The 19,661-nt window shown below is 47.6% G+C and overlaps 1 protein-coding gene across 2 annotated transcripts in view; it reads right to left on the reverse strand.

Moving 5' to 3' along the window:
• PAPPA (pappalysin 1) overlaps positions 1 to 19,661 on the reverse strand; it is a 461,556-nt gene that overhangs the window by 256,347 nt on the left and 185,548 nt on the right. For both annotated transcript variants that reach the window (XM_073639720.1, XM_073639719.1), the window contains exon 6: positions 12,514 to 12,635. In XM_073639720.1, the coding sequence (XP_073495821.1) occupies positions 12,514 to 12,635 (122 nt within the window). The remainder of the gene's footprint in view (positions 1 to 12,513; positions 12,636 to 19,661) is intronic.

The raw sequence follows: 19,661 nt of genomic DNA on the forward strand, positions 1-19,661 counted from the left end.
GGTTGCCACAGTGATAGAGATGTTATGTCTGAGAGCAGGTGGGAGGTCCTTTGGTGAGGGATCCTGTGCATGCCACACCTCCTGCCCAGTCTTGGGAGGGGAAGAACTTCCCCTATATAAACCCGGGGCTGAAGCAGGGTTAGGAGTCAAGGAGAGTAGAGACAAGAGACAGTCATAGGAAGAAACAGCTGGAGCTCAGTGGGAGCAATACTACTACGAGTCAGGGGCTGGCAGCTGCAGAGCTCGCCCTGACTGAGAAGCTTTCTTACCGGACCCGGCGTCCGAGGCTGTGGGGACTAACTCCTACCCAGCAGCAGAAGCCGACCGGCAGGGGATTTCAGGTCCTCAGGCCCAGAAACCCGAAGGCACGGTCACACATGTGGGACCAGCACCGCCATCGTGGAGCGGAAGCCAATAGAAGGCCCCGAGTCACCGGCCATACGGGTGAGCACCACACGGTACACTCAGGGACGTGGGCTACTTATATCCGCTTCTAGCAAGGTAGCCAGAAGAGTACAGTCAGTTTGGGAGGCCTACAACTCCGCCTGGCCAGGGGAGATCCCATCTGCTCAAGGACTGACCAGGCCCCGTTCGCTAGCAAGTACTCCGGGAGGGTCTATCGTTGTTACCAGTAAAGACCCTGAATTACACCGCACCGTCTCTGAGTGGTTCCTGCTACCCCCATCTTCCACGTCGGCTGCCCTGAGGCCATACCCCTCCCGTTGGGGGTTATACTATCACGCTGCACAATTCTACACCGGCCTCAGCGGTCTGCCCTGCAGCGGCAGCTCCATAGCTGCAAATCAACGGGTGGCGTAGTCGACACTCAAATAACATCTATCAAGACTGCCACACACTGAGTCTGACTCCCTGGGCACGGACCGGGTCCCCGCCACTCGGAGACTACAACCCTCATCTGATCCGGTTCCGGGTAAGCCCCCGTGCGCGAAACGCTGCGCGACACAGCAGGCCCAGGGGCGCGTCAACTTTGGCGTAGTCGGCAGGATTTCGTGCCCGCAACCACCGGGTACTGCGTGCCTGAAAAGCAAAGACTGTTCAAACTTACCAGTGGTGAGGTTTCCCGCCATCCGGCGCCATCTTCTGACTTCTTCCCGCCATCCGCGAAGTTTTCCCGCCATCCGGCGCCATCTTCGGCCTTCTTCCCGCCATCCGTGGAGTTTTCCCGCCATTGGACGCCATCTTGAGGACGCCGCGCGGGAAGAAGAGGGGCGTGGACTCCGAAAGCGTGCGAGAACTGAAGCCCCGCCTCACGTCCGGACGTTGCGTAAGGTCCTGGAAGGAGCCCAGCAGACGCCGACGTCACAGGAGCGCGACGGAAGGTCCTCAACCCTGACGATCCACTGCGGAGCCGCGGCCTACGGAAGAGGATCATCGCAAGGTAGGCCACGGTCCACTAGGGGGGAGAAGGATGTCGGATACGGAGGAGAGCTTCACCGCTCCAACCCCCGCCAGCGCCACCGCTGTGGCGGTCATGCCTTTCACCATGCCCTATATCCCGGGGGCAGCCTGGCTACCCCAGTACTCAGGGGAGTCACATACCCTGCAGGACTTTAGAGAAAAACTGGATAGCCTCTTCCAGGTGTACCCCCTCACAGAAGAGCAAAAAGTGAGCATCCTGGTGGCCCAATTAACCGGGGCAGCCCAAAGGGAGGTAAAGTCCTGGCCACCTGGGGGGAGGACTGTCGCAGGGATACTAACCCGGCTGAGGGACACCTTTGATACCCGCACCTCAGCCGAGATCAAGCTCAGATTCTACGGGTGCAAGCAGCGAGCGCATGAGAGTATAAGGGACTATGCACTAAACCTACAAGAGGCCCTGAGGGCCATTAAGCAGACCGACCCTGATGGAGTGGGAAACGAGGACAGGCTGTTGACCGAACAATTTATAGAGGGACTGTATTGTAATGCCCACCGAACTCAGTTGCGGGCGATGGCCTTACAGGATCCCCATCTGGGCTTTGCACAGTTCAAGGACAGAGCCATCCGGGTGCTCTGAGAACCGGCACCGGGTGGCGTTATGACCCACAGGCGCCCAGCTATTACTTACCACCAGGAGGCGGCGCCCTTGTCGGCAGGGCCTGTGGGAGCTGATGCGCAGGCTTTGGACAATGACCCGGCTTCAGACCTACACCATCAGGTCCAAGAGCTAGCTAAGAGCGTTGCTGCGCTAACCCGAACTGTGCAGTCTTTACATGTTTCCACCCCAGGGAAGATCCAGCTGGCATCCGGACCGGAGGACATCCCGTGGCGTCGACCAAGGAGGACCCCACCGGCCAGAGGGAGACCCAGTGACCGATACAGCGAGGACGGACGACCCATCTGCCGCCGCTGCAATCAACCCGGACATATGGCAAGGTACTGTTCTTTAAACGGGCACAACCTGGGGTAGAGGGCCAACCCCCAGGAAAAAGATCACCAGGCCCATCGAACTGGCGCGACAGATATGTGGGAGGACGTCCAGTCTTGCCTGTGGTACTGGATGGCATTCCCATGAGTGCCCTACTGGACACCGGGTCACAGGTCACCACCATCCCGTACGTGCTCTTTAAGCAGTACTGGAATGACTCGGATATTACCAGCTACCCTGACGACGACTTGAGTATCATCGCCAGCAATGGCCAGCCTGTGCTACAGATTGGATTTAAAGAGGTGACCATCAAAATCGGTAGAGTCGAACTGGCAGCACAGGGACTGATCATTGTAGATATTGACAAACATGAGAGTCACCCAAAAATAACTCTAGGAACTAATGTAATTGAAAATTGTCTTGCAGAGGTGATTTTCCTTTTACAGCAGGTTGCCAAGAACGCCAGCTCCGGCGAGCAGCGGGTGCTCCAGAAAGAGATCCGGGCACTGATGCGACGGCAACAGGTGGAACTCTCCGGCGGTGAGATTGGTAGCGTAAGAATGTGTGACCCTTTTCCTATTGCCATGCCCCCAAAAAGTGAAATGATGATTTGGTGCCGGGCAGCTATTGGTCTGAGAGGTAGGGATTACCAGGCAATGGTAGAACCAGTTTACTCGGACAGTAGGCCCACCATTTTGACAGCACGGGGGGTGGTTGATGTATGCCATGGGAGGGTGCCCGTTCGCATAATAAATATCGGGGAGAGGGAAGTGTATCTGCCCCGGTATGCCACGCTAGCTAAATTATATACCATTAACCAAAATTCTATACAATCTGTGGAACCCTTGCCTCCATCTCACCCGGAGGAAGGTATCGGCTCTAAGAAAAACATGGAGGACTGGTGTCAGCAACTACATCTGGGTACTGACTCCACTCCCGCACACCAGAAACAAGGAGTCTATCGGGTGGTTCAAGAGTACGAGAGAGTGTTCAGTAAACACCCGTTAGACTTAGGGCGAGTCAAGGGGGTAGAACACCACATCCCCACGGGAGACCATCCTCCTATAAAAGAGAGGTATCGACCCGTACTCCCTGCCCACTACCAACACGCCAAGGGGATGCTTAGAGACATGAAGGAGGCTGGGGTGATCAGGGATAGCTGTAGCCCCTGGGCAGCTCCACTAGTCTTAGTCAGAAAAAAAGACAACACCATGAGGATGTGTGTAGATTACCGGAAAATCAACCGTATCACACACAAGGATGCGTACCCCTTACCAAGGATAGAGGAGTCATTGGCTGCTTTAAGATCTGCTAACTTCTTCTCTACCTTGGATCTCACTAGCGGGTACTGGCAGGTTCCTGTAGCAGAGGCGGACCGGGAGAAGACCGCATTCACCACCCCGATGGGACTTAGCGAGTTCACCTGCATGCCGTTCGGACTCTGCAACGCACCAGGAACCTTCCAACGACTAATGGAGTGTTGTCTGGGCCACAGAAACTTCGAGACGGTCTTGTTGTACCTGGACGATGTCATCGTATATTCCAAGACGTATGAGGACCACCTGAAACACCTGGCGGAAGTGTTCGAAGCTCTGGCGAGTTACGGCCTAAAGGTGAAACCCTCCAAGTGTCACCTCCTGAAACCAAAGGTGCAGTACCTGGGACACGTGGTGAGCGCTGACGGAGTGGCTCCCGACCCTGATAAGATCACCGCAATTAAGGAATGGCCAAGCCCCTCCAGCGTAAAAGAAGTGCGGCAGTTCCTCGGGTTGGTAGGCTACTACCGAAGGTTTATTCCCGGTTTCACCAAAAAGGCAGCACCTATGCAGGACCTCCTGATAGGCCAGTCCCGGAAGGCCAAGAACCAGAAGCCGCCCTTCAAATGGGAGGAGCTGGAAGAAGAGTCCTTCCGCCAGCTGAAGATGGCCCTCACGGGGGACGAAATCCTGGCGTACCCGGATTATAGCCAGCCCTTTATCCTCTACACCGACGCCAGTAACATCGGGCTAGGAGCCGTACTGTCCCAGATCCAGCAGGGGAAGGAACGAGTAATCGCCTACGCCAGCCGAAAACTGCGACCCACCGAAAGGAACCCCGAGAATTACAGCTCATTTAAGCTAGAGTTCCTGGCCGTAGTATGGGCAGTCACCGAGCGCTTTAAGCATTACCTCGCTTCTTCCCGGTTCACCGTGTACACGGATAACAACCCGTTGACACACCTGGACACGGCAAGACTCGGTGCCCTGGAGCAGAGGTGGATGGCCCGTCTGTCCAACTACGAGTTCACAATCAAATACCGGGCCGGACACTCCAATACCAACGCGGATGCCCTGTCCAGGATGCCCAACCTGCCGGACGAAGGAGAAGATCCGGAGGGACTGGAAGAAGTTGAACTCCCTGCGTTCCACCGTCATGGGACTATCCAGTATTCCCACCGGGTAAGGAGTAAGCAGGCTGCTACGTTGAACCCCTTACCTCACTACAACTGGGCGGAAACGCAAGACAGCGACCCTGCCGTCCGACTGGTGAAGGAGATGCTGACTCGCCCGGAGGCTTGCCTTGAACCAGACGCTCCGGAGGAAGCCAAACAACTATGGGCAGAGAAGAGTCGACTGTTCCTTTACAAGGGGAAGTTGTGCCGCAGAATGGTTAACTCCCGGACGCATGAACTACTCTGGCAAGTAGTGGTGCCACGAAGAGATGCAGCCATGGTGATGGAGGCATACCACGACGGAGCTGGACACTTCGGGTGGAAGAAGCTGGAGTTCCTGCTGCGCAAGCGATTCCACTGGGTAGGCATGAGGGGAACCATTGAGAAGTGGTGCAGAGACTGTGGCCCGTGCAACCTGAGAAGGAAGGACCGTGCCAGCCAGAAGACTCCCCTGCAGTCCATCGTCACCCGGCAACCGTTGGAACTGGTAGCCTTGGATCATGTAAAACTGACCCCAAGCAGAAGTGGCTACGTCTACGCGTTAACCATCGTGGATCATTACTCCCGGTTCTTGGTTGTCGTCCCCGTCAAGGACTTAACGGCTCAAACAGCAGCTAGAGCCTTCCAGCAGCACTTTTGCCGTCCACACGGGTACCCGGACCAAGTGCTGACGGACCAGGGACCTGCCTTTGAAGCGGAGGTCTTCCAGGAATTCTGCAATCTGTATGGCTGCCGGAAGATAAGGACGACACCCTACCATCCGCAAACTAATGGACTTTGTGAGAAAATGAACCAGGTGGTAATGGATCTTTTAAAAACGTTGCCCCTGGAAGAACGCAGTCTGTGGCCTGAGAAGTTGCCCGATCTGGTGGACCTATACAACCACATCCCGGTAGGTTCCACCAACTGTACCCCGGCTTACCTAATGAGGGCAAGACCTGGTAAGCTACCTGTTGACCTGGAAATGGGAGTCCTGACACCCGAGGACACTTCACCAGAAACAGACTGGGACACGGAGAGGCAGCAGCAGTACCGGAGAGTACAGGAGAGCGTGGAGCGAAGTCTCTGTCAGGCTAGGGAAAGACAAGAGAAAACTTACAACCAGTATGCTCCCGCTGTTCCCCTGGTACCCGGAGAGCAGGTCTTGAAGAGGAAGAGACGGCTCCACAAGTTGGACGACCAGTGGGAAAAGGACCCGTACACCGTACTGCCCTCAAGCCACGAGAACCCGAAGGTTTGTACCATCAGTAAAGACGGAGGGGAAACCACAGCTATTGTATCCCGGGACCACCTGAAGAAGTGTCCCGAACAACTGAGGAACCCTGAAGAGGAACAAGAAGACCATCGACCCGTAGAGGAAAGGGAAGATATGGTTAGTACTGTGCTCGGGGACTTCCCTCGGTCTTGGACTCAAGTCAATGGTGCAGTTGTGGTACCCGTACTCACCTTCCTCCAACCAGCATCCCAAGCACCTACGGAGCAACAGGTAGAGCTGGAAGAACAGCCGGTCCAGGAGGCAGAAGACCCCACACCCGCAGACCAGGAGGATCAACCCTCTGCTTGCAGTGAGCCTGCCATATCCCTAGTGAGCCAAAGAGCCGGTAGACAGCTGCCCAGTTTACCCTTGACAGCTCCTACACCCTGTAGTTCAGGGCTAGGCAGTCAGCTCCGTAGGTCCACTAGGGCCACTAGAGGCCAGTTACCCGCACGGTGGAGGATTTGAAGTGTATAAATTGTTTTATTTATGTTTACCTGTGTATTGTTGCTTGTGTATAATTTTATGTTTCTAGTTATTTGTAGGAGTCCTTGGTGGATTTACCGGAAATCCTTGTACATAGTTGGAGCGTAACCCAGGACGGACTAAAGACTGTTAAGGACTCGGGGTAGGACAAACCCCTACCTGGTTATGTCTCCCTGTTTTGGTGAAATGGACACCTTGCTTTTCTTCAAAGACTGCACCCGGTTACGGACATGCCGTAACCATCTTTATATGTTTTTCTTATTGTATTATTATTGTTTTTATCTTGTTATGTTTTTCTAAAATATGTTTAGTCCCGGAGTACTAAATTTCACTAGGGGGGAATGTGACACCCCAGGGGTCTGGTTGCCACAGTGATAGAGATGTTATGTCTGAGAGCAGGTGGGAGGTCCTTTGGTGAGGGATCCTGTGCATGCCACACCTCCTGCCCAGTCTTGGGAGGGGAAGAACTTCCCCTATATAAACCCGGGGCTGAAGCAGGGTTAGGAGTCAAGGAGAGTAGAGACAAGAGACAGTCATAGGAAGAAACAGCTGGAGCTCAGTGGGAGCAATACTACTACGAGTCAGGGGCTGGCAGCTGCAGAGCTCGCCCTGACTGAGAAGCTTTCTTACCGGACCCGGCGTCCGAGGCTGTGGGGACTAACTCCTACCCAGCAGCAGAAGCCGACCGGCAGGGGATTTCAGGTCCTCAGGCCCAGAAACCCGAAGGCACGGTCACACATGTGGGACCAGCACCGCCATCGTGGAGCGGAAGCCAATAGAAGGCCCCGAGTCACCGGCCATACGGGTGAGCACCACACAGTACACTCAGGGACGTGGGCTACTTATATCCGCTTCTAGCAAGGTAGCCAGAAGAGTACAGTCAGTTTGGGAGGCCTACAACTCCGCCTGGCCAGGGGAGATCCCATCTGCTCAAGGACTGACCAGGCCCCGTTCGCTAGCAAGTACTCCGGGAGGGTCTATCGTTGTTACCAGTAAAGACCCTGAATTACACCGCACCGTCTCTGAGTGGTTCCTGCTACCCCCATCTTCCACGTCGGCTGCCCTGAGGCCATACCCCTCCCGTTGGGGGTTATACTATCACGCTGCACAATTCTACACTGGCCTCAGCGGTCTGCCCTGCAGCGGCAGCTCCATAGCTGCAAATCAACGGGTGGCGTAGTCGACACTCAAATAACATCTATCAAGACTGCCACACACTGAGTCTGACTCCCTGGGCACGGACCGGGTCCCCGCCACTCGGAGACTACAACCCTCATCTGATCCGGTTCCGGGTAAGCCCCCGTGCGCGAGACGCTGCGCGACACAGCAGGCCCAGGGGCGCGTCACTTATCTGTGACAGTAACCTAATAATTATTTAAAAATATATAATAAAAAGATCTGACTACTAATTTATTATAGCAGGGCTGTAACTATAACAATAGGTCTGGAGGAAAGAAGGTTTTAAACCAACATAAAAAGGGATTCTTCACTGTAAGAGCAGTAAAAGTTTGAAACTCTATGCCAATGGAAGTTATGATGGTTAATCCATTAAAGCAGTGTAAAATGGATCTTCGCGTCTTTCTTGAAGGGATAATGTTATAAGTTATGGTGGGTGGATTACTGGAGATGGATTGTTTATAAAGGGATTTATTCTAACCGCCACATTTGAGTGAGGAAAGATTTCATTTTCACGAAAGTGAGGAATATTGGCTTCTGCTTTATAGGGGTTTTGACTTCTTTTAGCTCAATATTTCAGGAGAATAGGCTAAACTAGATGGCCTTTGAATGTTTGCTTCATGTTTTAGATGCATGGCTCTACATGGGGACTGCATATAAAGAATTTAGAATATTGAGAAACTCATGGAATCAACAATTAGGATTTTATAGACTTTTATATTATTTGTTGAGTTGGTACACTATTGCTTGAGTTACAAGGAATGACAGAAAAGATTAATTTCGAAAATGAAAATTTTATTAAGGACTTCGATTTCTCAAGACAGAAATTTAAGGGGGTTGCTCTCATTCAGACAATGTTCTGCCCCTGGCATTAGTTTGTTAAAACATAACAAACTGCATTATATTCAACTTCCCCGGGTCCACCTGCTCTTGGTGTCTGGTGCTGACATCACTTCGACCCTTTGATAGCGCCGCAGCCAATCAGTGAGCTCAGCGGCTCTGCCCGTGAAGATGGAACGCCTCATTCAGAGCCAATGAGCTAACAGATTGGCTGCCGAGCTGAAGACGCGACCAATGCCAAGTATCAGGAGCAGGAGCAACTTACAACACAATCGCTTGGTGGCCACTCATGGACCAATATAACATAAACATCTCCTGACAGAGTATTGCAAAATCATGTTTTTTTTAAAAGCTGGTCATTTTGCACCACTCATCATAATATGTATTACTGATAACCTTATAAGAATATATATTTTTTACTATAGTGCCAACATATTCCGCAGCACTTTATATTTCAGAGGGAATCTTATTTTCAAGTAACTTTTCAGAATAAGCTGCACTGTATACTAAGAAAACATTATACAGAAGTATTGAGCTATGCGGATGTGAATCAAGATCTGATGTGAGGGAAAAGACTTGCTGGAAAGCTCAGCACAATCTTTATATGTTTCCTTTTGCCTGTTTACACACTTTGCTCTGTCCTCACGCCTCCTTCCCTTTCGATAGTGTATAATAAGAAGTGTAACCTAACACCTCACAATGGTGGCAGACCATCTTGTCTGAGAAAGCTTAAGTTGCTTGAGTTGCTTAAGTTGCTTAAGTGAAGAAAAGGAGCTGTCACTTTAAAGGAAGATTAAAAACTTGGTTTTCTTTGCTCATGCACTCGTAAAAAGTTACATGTATGGTTCCATATTGACCTCTGACGCGTGTCTGGTATAATCACACCTTTAACTGTAGAGATTAAGGGAGTGATTGGAAGTGCCAACTCCTTTTCTTAACTTTCTCCTGATGTACTACAAGCCAGAAGTGGAGCGGCACCCATATATTTAATCAGTGGAGGGATTGCGATATATGTGGGAAGTACAAACATTAATTTTTTCACTGGAAACTTAAGTTGAGCTGTTTTCCAAAGTAGGTGATGAGTTCAGGAAGCAAGGAGAAGCGTTTCATAAGTGGAGAAAGAAACAGATTTCCCTGATTCTTTGAAAATGAACAAATGAAAGTCAGACATTGCTTTTCTGCTTTCACAGAATAAAAAAAAAAATTAAACTCATGAAATCGGCCTGGACAGAAATGATGGTTATTCTTAACTTAATATTTTGTTGAACAAACTTTTGAGGCAATCACTGCAATCAAACAATTCCTGTAACTGTCAATGAGACTTCTGCACCTCTCGTCAGGTATTTTGGCCACTCCTCATGAGCAAACTGCTCCAGTTGTCTCGTGTGTGAAGGTTGCCTTCTCCAGACGGCATGTTTCAGCTCTTTCCAAAGATGCTCAATAGGATTTAGGTCAGGGCTCATAGAAGGCCACTTCAGAATAGTCCAATGTTTTCCTCTTAGCCATTCTTGGGTATTTTTAGCTGTGTGTTTTGGATCATTATCCTGTTGCAAGACCCATGACCTGCGACTGAGACCAAGCTTTCTGACACTGGGCAGCACATTTCTCTCTAGAATCCCTTGATATTCTTGAGATTTCATTGTACCCTGCACAGATTCAAGACACCCTGTGCCACATGCAGCAAAGCAGCCCCAGAACATAACAGAGCCTCCTCCATGTTTCACAGTAGGGACAGTGTTCTTTTCTTGATATGCTTCATTTTCCCGTCTGTGAACATACAGCTGATGTGCCTTGCCAAAAACTTCCATTTTTGTCTGATATGTCCATAAGACATTCTCCCAGAAGCTTTGTGGCTTGTCAACATGTAGTTTGGCAAATTCCAGTCTGGCTTTTTTATGATTTTTTTTCAACAATGGTGTTCTCCTTGGTCGTCTGCCATGAAGTCCACTTTGGATCAAACAACGACGGATGGTGACACTGATGTTCCTTGAGATTGAAGTTCACCTTTAATCTCTTTAGAAGTTATCCTGGGCTCTTTTGTTACCATTCTTATTATCAGTCTCTTTGATTTGTCATCAATTTTCCTCCTGCGGCCATATCCAGGGAGGTTGGCTACAGTCCCATGGATCTTAAATTTCTGAATAATATGTCTAAGGGGTAGCATTTCTCCTTATGGAGAGTGACACACCAGCTCTGGCACGTCAAGGTAAGGAGGCTTATTCGCCGTGCAATGCTCCTCTGGGAAATTTAATATGCAAATTGCCTCTTCAGAGAAAAAGAGGACTTGTACTCTATAGCACCACCTAATGGAAGTAGCAATCCTACAAGTTACAATCAACCCTTTAAAGAGTCGTGCAATATGACTTAGGATAAAAGCCAAATCAGAGTCTCAATTTGCAGACATGGTGTTTCGGGCTGTTGGCCCTCGTCAGTGCAAAGTATGAGAACTGATTTGGCTAGGTGAGAGGCTCTGGACTGAGGTCTAAGGGGTAGCGTTTCTCCTTATGGAGAGTGACACACCAGCTCTGGCACGTCAAGGTAATGACGTAAGGTCATATTGCACGACTCGTTAAAGGGTTAATTGTGACTTGTAGGATCGCTACTTCCAATAGGTGGCGCTATAGAGTACAAGTCCTCTTTTTCTCTGAAGAGGCAATTTGCATTTTAAATTTCCCAGAGGAGCATTGCATGGCGAATAAGCCTCCTTACCTTGACGTGCCAAAGCTGGTGTGTCACTGTCCATAAGGAGAAACGCTACCCCTTAGACCTCAGTCCAGAGCCCCTCACCTAGCCAAATCAGTTCTCATACTTTGCACTGATGAGGGCCAACAGCCCGTAACACCGTGTCTGCAAATTGAGATTCTGATTTGGCTTATTTCCTAAGTCATATTGCACGACTCGTTAAAGGGTTGATTGTGACTTGTAGGATTGCTGCTTCCAATAGGTGGCGCTATAGAGTACAAGTCCTCTTTTTCTCTGAAGAGGCAATTTGCATATTGAATAATATGTGCAACTGTAGTCACAGGAACATCAAGCTGCTTGGAGATGGTCTTATAACCTTTACCTTTAACATGCTTGTCTATAATTTTCTTTCTAATCTCCTGAGACAACTCTTTCCTTTGCTTCCTCTGGTCAATGTTGAGTGTGGTACACACCATGTCACCAAACAGCACAGTGAGTATCTGTAGCCCTATATACAGGCCCACTGACTTATTACATGATTGTAGACACCTGTGATGCTAATTAGTGGACACAACTTGATGTAACATGTCCCTTTTGTCACATTTTCAGGGGTGCAACCATCATTTCTGTCCAGGCCTATTTCATGAGTTAAATTTTTTTTAAAAAATTCTGTGGAAGCAGAAAAGCAATGTCTGACCTTCATTTGTTCATTTTCATAGATTTTTAATTTATTATTACTTTTGTCAGATTCAAGTTATTTCTGTGACCATTGTGGGTTTTTCTTTCACTAAACGAGGGGCACGAACAATTTTGACCACGCGTGTACATTCTAAAGTTTCTAATAATCGCCTGTACTACTGATTTATGCAATGTTTCTTGAAAGTACTGTTCACTTAAGCCATAAGAAAATGTAGAGAAAAAGGAACCCACCTTTACTGTGGAGTAATGCTCAAGACCAGCCATTTTGCCAACCACTTAGAAGGGTTGGCTCCTAGAATATAACCTTTTCTCTTGGTTTTCGGATGTAAGCTAATAACACTATAATGCTTTGCTAATATTTTACTAATAATATTTGAAATAACTATAATATTTAGCTGTGATAAAATAGATTGTAAGGCTGTGACTGTCTCCAGACCTTTAGTCTGTTTCCATTCACTTCTCGTAGGAAGTAGAAGATCCCCTACCCCCATCTAATTTCTTTTGGAGTTATTTTTTCTGAAATATTAGTATGATGAAACATTAACAATAATTACTTCATAATTATACTAATCTTACCTTCAGCCTCTCTTGGGCTCCAATGACCAGATGGGTTACAGGGAACTGGAGAAGATGCATTTGAACCATACTGAACCAGGATCCTTTTCTCCACGCATAAGTGACACGCTGATCCCAAATTTCTACGAAAAAAAAGAAGAGAAATAACCATCACACAAAATCCCAAAAAATACTAATAATCTTTTTAATGATGCATGATAGAGTAAATCTGAAGTAAGCTACAATGACGTAGCCGTATGTCAGTGCATTATCTCCCAGCAGGTGGCACCAAGTTATTGCACTGCGCACCCAGTGGGTTGCTGGCAGATGTGCAAGCCGTTTTGTAAGGGCTTTGCATTCAGGACACCCTTTCTTATAGCTAGCCCTTGATATAGTTTCTTGCCTTTTTTTTGGTGATTTTAAGTCCCTTATATATTAGGGAATTCTGTATATCAGTGTAATCACACTCTCTATATCCAGTAGTCATAATTGATTCATGCACTTGGAGCAAACAGCAGGTAATTGAAACAAGTTGACAGCACCTGTATTCTGTAAGTGGAAGGGTTGTAGAAATGCGCTTATGCAATGCACTGATGTAAACAGCTCCTGTATCCTGCTGATGGTGCCAGGAGGGCCACTATGGGGAATCGGAATACCAGGCTGCTGTTCTCCTTGAATCGCTTCCACTCAGAGAGAACAGATGTTTATTACAGAATAACTCAAAATGCTATTGCCTAATATTAAGTGCAGCTTCATTAGAACTCGCAGTTGAAGCCGTTATAAACTCTATCAAGTTAACCATAAAGAATAGCGAAGGCACAAAGTAGATAATGAACGCCCTTGATGCCGTTCTAGCATTTAGCCTTGGTCATCATGGACTCAACCTCCTTTACCGGTGAAGCAGGGCAGCAGTGCCCCATATTGTTGAAGGCTTGCAGCAACGTTGTATTTTTCTGGTTATCAGTCATGCGATGTCATTTTTTGGCTACAGTCTTGTAATATAAATAATGAAAACATTTTATTGTGGACCCTTTACCTACACACTACCAAATGAGGGAGGAGGAGAAAGCCCTCTTGTGTCAAAAGCAAGTGAGAATTGGAGCTATAAGGACCCAAGGCTGGTGCGAAGTCTCAGAATCGGAGCAACAAGTATACTTCTAACTTTCATTAACTTTTATTTTCAACACATTTAAGCTTTTTTTTCTAGTTAAACAAGGTCTTTGAGACTGAAGAAATGCCTCTACCTTGGCTGCCGGTACACTGCCAGTGGCTCTGTTATGTAATTTAAGCATCCTGCTGAAGAACAGGGACACATACTGTAGAAAAACCAGAGTGACTGCAGAGATAAAGGATGGGGACACCTTGAGGAGCATTTTTTTTACTTAAAGAGGACCTGTCACCAGGTGAAAAGTGGCCAGTTTTTGCTCTTATTTAATTTCAACTGCTCCCCTGGGCAACCCTTTGAAACCCTGCAAATGCATTGTAGGGAGCCAATAGGAATGTGGAACAGCACACCCCCAAGTTGTGCACCGTAAATTCCACTGTTATTGATTTACGGCGGCATTTCACAAGTTAACAGCAAAGGTTGGAACTTAGCTCTACCTGCTTGTGTTAGAGGCAGATGCCGGCTGAATAACACAGCCATAATCTGTCGGGAATGAGGCAGGCTCAGCCTTTGAGCTCACTCCATATACTCGCTCCTGACTGAATTTTATGGGTTTACGTCATACTGACAGAACCAGTGCCTAGATGATGAAAGCTTTGATGCCAGTGACTGGCTCTCATGTTCCCCAGTCCGGAACTAATTAAGAACCTCTAGGACATTATGTATCAGTGCATCTGCAGCCACCAAGGAGCTCACTGATGCCCTTATCCAAGTCTGGGAGGGGATCCTTGGGACAGTATCCTTCATCTCATCAGTAATAAGATGGAGAGGGGGCACCAATAGTGCTGTTACCCAGACAAGTAGTGGTATAAAGGAAAAAGGATGCTCATCTTGGTGAGTTGTGAATTGCACAACTCATATGATGGTATAATGGAGTGCTGCAGGAGACACCAAACCTCAAGGGTCCGAGTACCATAAGTTGTGGATGCAAGAAAGTGCCAATGATTCCGCACCCCTCCGGGTAAAAGAAGGGATGCAATACCCAGTGCTTGGTTAATAGTCCATTTATTTAGAAGCTAAAATCAGACGCGTTTCATGGACGTCCTGTCCACTTCATCAGTGCATAACTCTGACTGACACTGACACAAGCGCGGAATCATTGGAACTTTCTTGCATCCTCATCTCATCAGTTGCATGCCCAAAAATTGTCTGGAGTGCATACAGGCACATGGAGGCTAAGCATTCTATAATAATATAATAATCCTTTTATTTATAAAGCGCCAAAAATCAGACCAAACACTATTTTTTGAATATTACCCATGTTGCTCAAAGCCTACATACCATGCACTGTTTTTTTTAATTCTTTTAGTCCCTTTCAACCTGGATCTCTGCTTGTTTCCATTCTAATACAGCAGGGAAGGGATTTGTCACTAGATTAGAGGCTGCACTAAGTATCCACATCCCCTCTCAACTCTCTCCCCCCTCATTACTTACTGGTTTCTCATCTTTCTGCTAGATATAGCTCTCTCTTGCCTGAGCTGCTTCATCTGCAAAATTGTAAAATATTATTTTTTTTATTCCATCCCACAAAGGGCCGGCGTCAGCACCCGGGCTCACCGTCGGGCACCCCGCCGCGCTATGGGACCCGTGAGCGAAGGAGAGCGGTGTCAGTGCCCGCTCCCCCGCTTGCTCAGGGCCCCAGCAGCCAGCACAATACTTACCTCTCCCCGTGCCTCTGCAGGAACTCCGGTCTCTTCTGCGTCCTCTGACTGTGACAACTCAGGTCAGAGGGCGCGGTGACATCTTTACACCGCGCTCTCTGCTGAGCCGTCACAGCACAGAGAGCGGGAAGACGCCGGCGATGCTGGAGTCCAGAGCAGCAGCAGGTGAGAAGTGAGGTGAGTATTTGATTTTTTTTTTTTTAATGTATGGAGGCATGGGGCATTATAAGGGGGGGGGGTGACATCCTGCAGGGGGCATTATAAGGGGTTGAGGGGGGAAGTGGCATCCTGCATGGGGCATTATAAGGGAGGGGGTGTGTGACATACTGCATGGGACATTAAAAGGGGGGAAAGTGACATCCTGCATGGAGCATTATAACTGGGGGAAGTGACATCCTGCATGGGGCATTAAAAGGGGGGGAAGTGACATCCTGCATGGGGCATTATATGGGGGAGAGGTGACATCCCGCATACGGCATTAAAAGGGGGGGAGTGACATCCTGCATGGGGCATTATAAGGGGGGTGACATCCTGCATGGGGCATTAAAAGGTGGGAACAGCCTGCATGGAGCGTTATATGGGGGCCAGTATTCTGTATGGAGTATTATATGGGGGGCCAGTATTCTGTATGGAGCGTTATATGGGGGCCAGTATCCTGTATGGAGCATTTTATGGGGACCAGTATCCTGTATGGAGCGTTATAAGGGGGTCAGTATTCTGCATGGAGCGTTATATGGGGACCAGTATCCTGTATGGAGCGTTATATGGGGGCCCGTATTCTGTATGGAGCAATATATGGGGCCCATAATACTGTATGGAGGACTATAATGTCTAGTGTGCACTGTGCACTGCGAGGATTCACCGGTTTCTGAGCTATTGTGGAATTTACAATAGATATCCCTCATGTAATGTAAGAAGTGGAATCTTTGCATTGTACTATATATATATATATATATATATATATATATATTTCTCTGCGGTATCTGTGCATCATGAATTGTGGTATGTGTTAAAGGGGCCACTGAGAGTCTTTCGCCCGGGGCCCAGAAAAACCTGGAGCCGGCCCTGATCCCACACTTTAATCCAGGCTGAACTCTCTATTCTCCTTTGACGATATAGAGAGAAACAACAAAATACAAAGAATGGAGAAGGCTATAATTTTTATCGTAGGTACAATGTGACAGACAGAATCTAAAAATAAATCCAGAAAATTATATTGTATGATTTTTACGTAAATTAATTTGCATTTTATTGCATGAAATAAGTATTTGATACAATAGAAAAACAGAACTTAATATTTGGTCCAGAAACCTTTGTTTGCAATTACAGAGATCAGACATTTCCTGTAGTTCTTGACCAGGTTTGCAGACACTGCAGCAGGGATTTTGGCCCACTCCTCCATACAGATCTTCTCCAGATCTTTCAGGTTTCGGGGCTGTCGCTGGACAACATTGAGTTTCAGCTCCCTCCAAAGATTTTCTACTGGGTCAGGAGACTGGCTAGGCCACTCCAGGACCTTGAAATGCTTCTTACGGAGCCACTCCTTAATTAGTCACTAACAGTAAAGTTTGAAACTGTGGTCCCAGCTCTCTTCAGGTCATTGACCAGGTCGTCCCTTGTAATTCTGGGCTGATTCTTGACCTTTCTCAGAACCATCCTTAGCCCACGAGGCGCGATCCTGCATGGAGCTCCAGACTGAGGCTTGTTGCTAAGAAGAATGGACAGCTTTACCAACTGAGAAAATAAAGAACCTCATCCACAACTACCACAAAAGACTTCAAGCTGTCATTGATGTTAGAGGGGGCAATACACGGTATTAAGAACTTGGGTATGTGAACTTTTGATCAGGGTCTTTTGGATGTTTTTGGCTGTCATTAAGATTTAAAAAGAGAAAACACAGTAGTTTGACAATAAATGGCTTCACACAACCAATAACCATGAGTGGAGAAAAAGTTTTTTTGTTATCATTCATATTTATTTATTTTACTCATTTTATATAGTGCCATTAATTCTACAGCGCTTTACAGACATTATGGGCACTGTTGCCATTGGGGCTCACAATCTACATTCCCTATCACTATGTCTTTGGAATGTGAGAGGAAACCGGAGAACCTGGAGGAAACCCACATACAAACTCCTTGCAGATGTTGTCCTTGGTGGGATTCGAACCCAGGACCCTGGCGATGTAAGGCTGCAGTGCTAACCACTGAACCACCATGCTGCCCCTCAGAAACAAGGCCAAGAAAGGAAAAATTTTGCCGGGGTATGTAAACTTTTGAACACAACTGTGTATATATATATATATATTGTGGTATATCGCTCACTCAGCTGTACACGGAGGTAGACACAGGTACAGGTCTGTCCATAAAAGAAAACACAGCCCACTGGGCAAAATAGGAAAACCGAAACAAAATGGCAACACAAAGCACAGTATTTGTGGTAGCAGGGATCCGCCTGCTCAGAGTTTAGCAACTCAACGTGGTTCAGGATAGCTCCACACAACGATGTCTGGAGTTACACTCCCCAGACTCACTGAACACTAAATGCCTCAGAAAGCTGAATATTTAAATCCCAGCCCACCCCCTGAGGTGGAGATATGGTGAATGACCTCACACCCTTCACAATGGTCATTCACAAAAAACACTCCCTTTTAAAATGGAGGTTTAACCCTCTCAGCAAATAGCATGCTGGAGCAAACTTCATGGTTTCAATTCACAAAAGCTGATAGCCTCCGTGAAACATATCTTCCCTCCATCACCTTACCAGTGACTTTGTACTGTATATATACTATATACAGTACAGACCAAAAGTTTGGACACACCTTCTCATTTAAATATTTTTCTGTATTTTCATGACTATGAAAATTGTACATTCACACTGAAGGCATCAAAACTATGAATTAACACATGTGGAATTATATACTTAACAAAGAAATGTGAAACAACTGAAAATATGTCTTATATTCTAGGTTCTTCAAAGTAGCCACCTTTTGCTTTGATGACTGCTTTGCACACTCTTGGCATTCTCTTGATGAGCTTCAAGAGGTAGTCACCGGAAATGGTCTTCCAACAGAAAAATCTTTAAATGAGAAGGTGTGTCCAAACTTTTGGTCTGTACTGTATATACATATATTTATGCCAAGTGGCTAGTGGAATTACCTGGATTAGTAGTGCGAGAAAGCACAACTCTTGTCAATATATGTTTATAGTATGGAGGACGGCTCCTTATGAACCTAAAACCAATGGAAAAATGAGTAAAGTCGAATCTTGCTTCAGCGGCACTGCTTCAAAAGATGTGCCAAAGGAAATAATTCCATAACACTAACTTTAATCGTGTTCTGCTTATAACACATTTTGGAACAGGACAGGGTTCTTCTTCAGATAAAAAAAAACACTGTAGAAGGATCCAGTCCAAGCTCAAAACCCATTATAAGCTAAGCGAGAACAAAATTACTTTTTTGGAATAAGTTCCTCTGGCATATCATTTGAAGTAATGTCAAAGCAAAATACAACTTTGCTCTTTTCTTCATAAAACCTCTAAATAAGGCACCGAAATGTCAAACCTACAACTCACATCATCTTTTAGTACTGAGGAGATGAAAAACCATTCATCTAAAAAATCATAGCTAACAGATTGCCTTTACCCGGAGCTTAGGAGCTCAATGCCGTGACAGGATTTGTGTGGTGCCCCTGCGGGTCCAGTTGCCACAGAGGTACTGCATCTCAGCCAGAGGTGTGGTACCCCACTCTCAGGTAAGGAGGAAGCACTACCGGGACCCACACACTCACATCCAACACCACATCACTCCAGTAGGGGAAGGGCGAGACTGCTCCTGAGGGAGAGCACAGTCCCTGTCCCTGTCTGGAGGGGGGAACTAAGTACAGGAGATGGGTGGAGGAAGTAGTTTAGGGGAGCACTGAAGGAAGGACTGAAGGTAGAGGGGACCACGTAGAGTGACAGTTGGTGACGTGGGTCACATGACAGGTAGTATAAAAGGAAAGGTAGAAAGATCTAGAAAGTCAGTTAGACAGTCAGAGCAGTTGATGACAGGAGTCTGTCACAGGGAGTGAAGAGAGAAGACCGGAGCAGTGAGAGGCTCCAGAGACAGAGAAGGGTCCTAGGAGCAAGAAAGCAGTGAGTGAGGACCGTTGAGGAGCAGGGTTAAGTCATAGGGGCCCAGTAGGAGAAAAAACAAGAGGAGCGAGGGAGTCAGAGAAGGGCTCCAGAGACAGAGAAAGGATCTTAGGGGCAAGGGAAGTGCGGAGTCAGGGATCAGGTCGCAGTAGGGGGCTAGCCCCAGACTAGTGGAGGACTGCAAGACTCAGCTAGCAAACTGGAGGTTG

This window comes from Phyllobates terribilis, unplaced genomic scaffold (genome assembly GCF_046119375.1).
Source record: "Phyllobates terribilis strain yellow unplaced genomic scaffold, ASM4611937v1 Scaffold_7__3_contigs__length_470593459, whole genome shotgun sequence".
Taxonomy (NCBI): Eukaryota; Metazoa; Chordata; class Amphibia; order Anura; family Dendrobatidae; genus Phyllobates; species Phyllobates terribilis.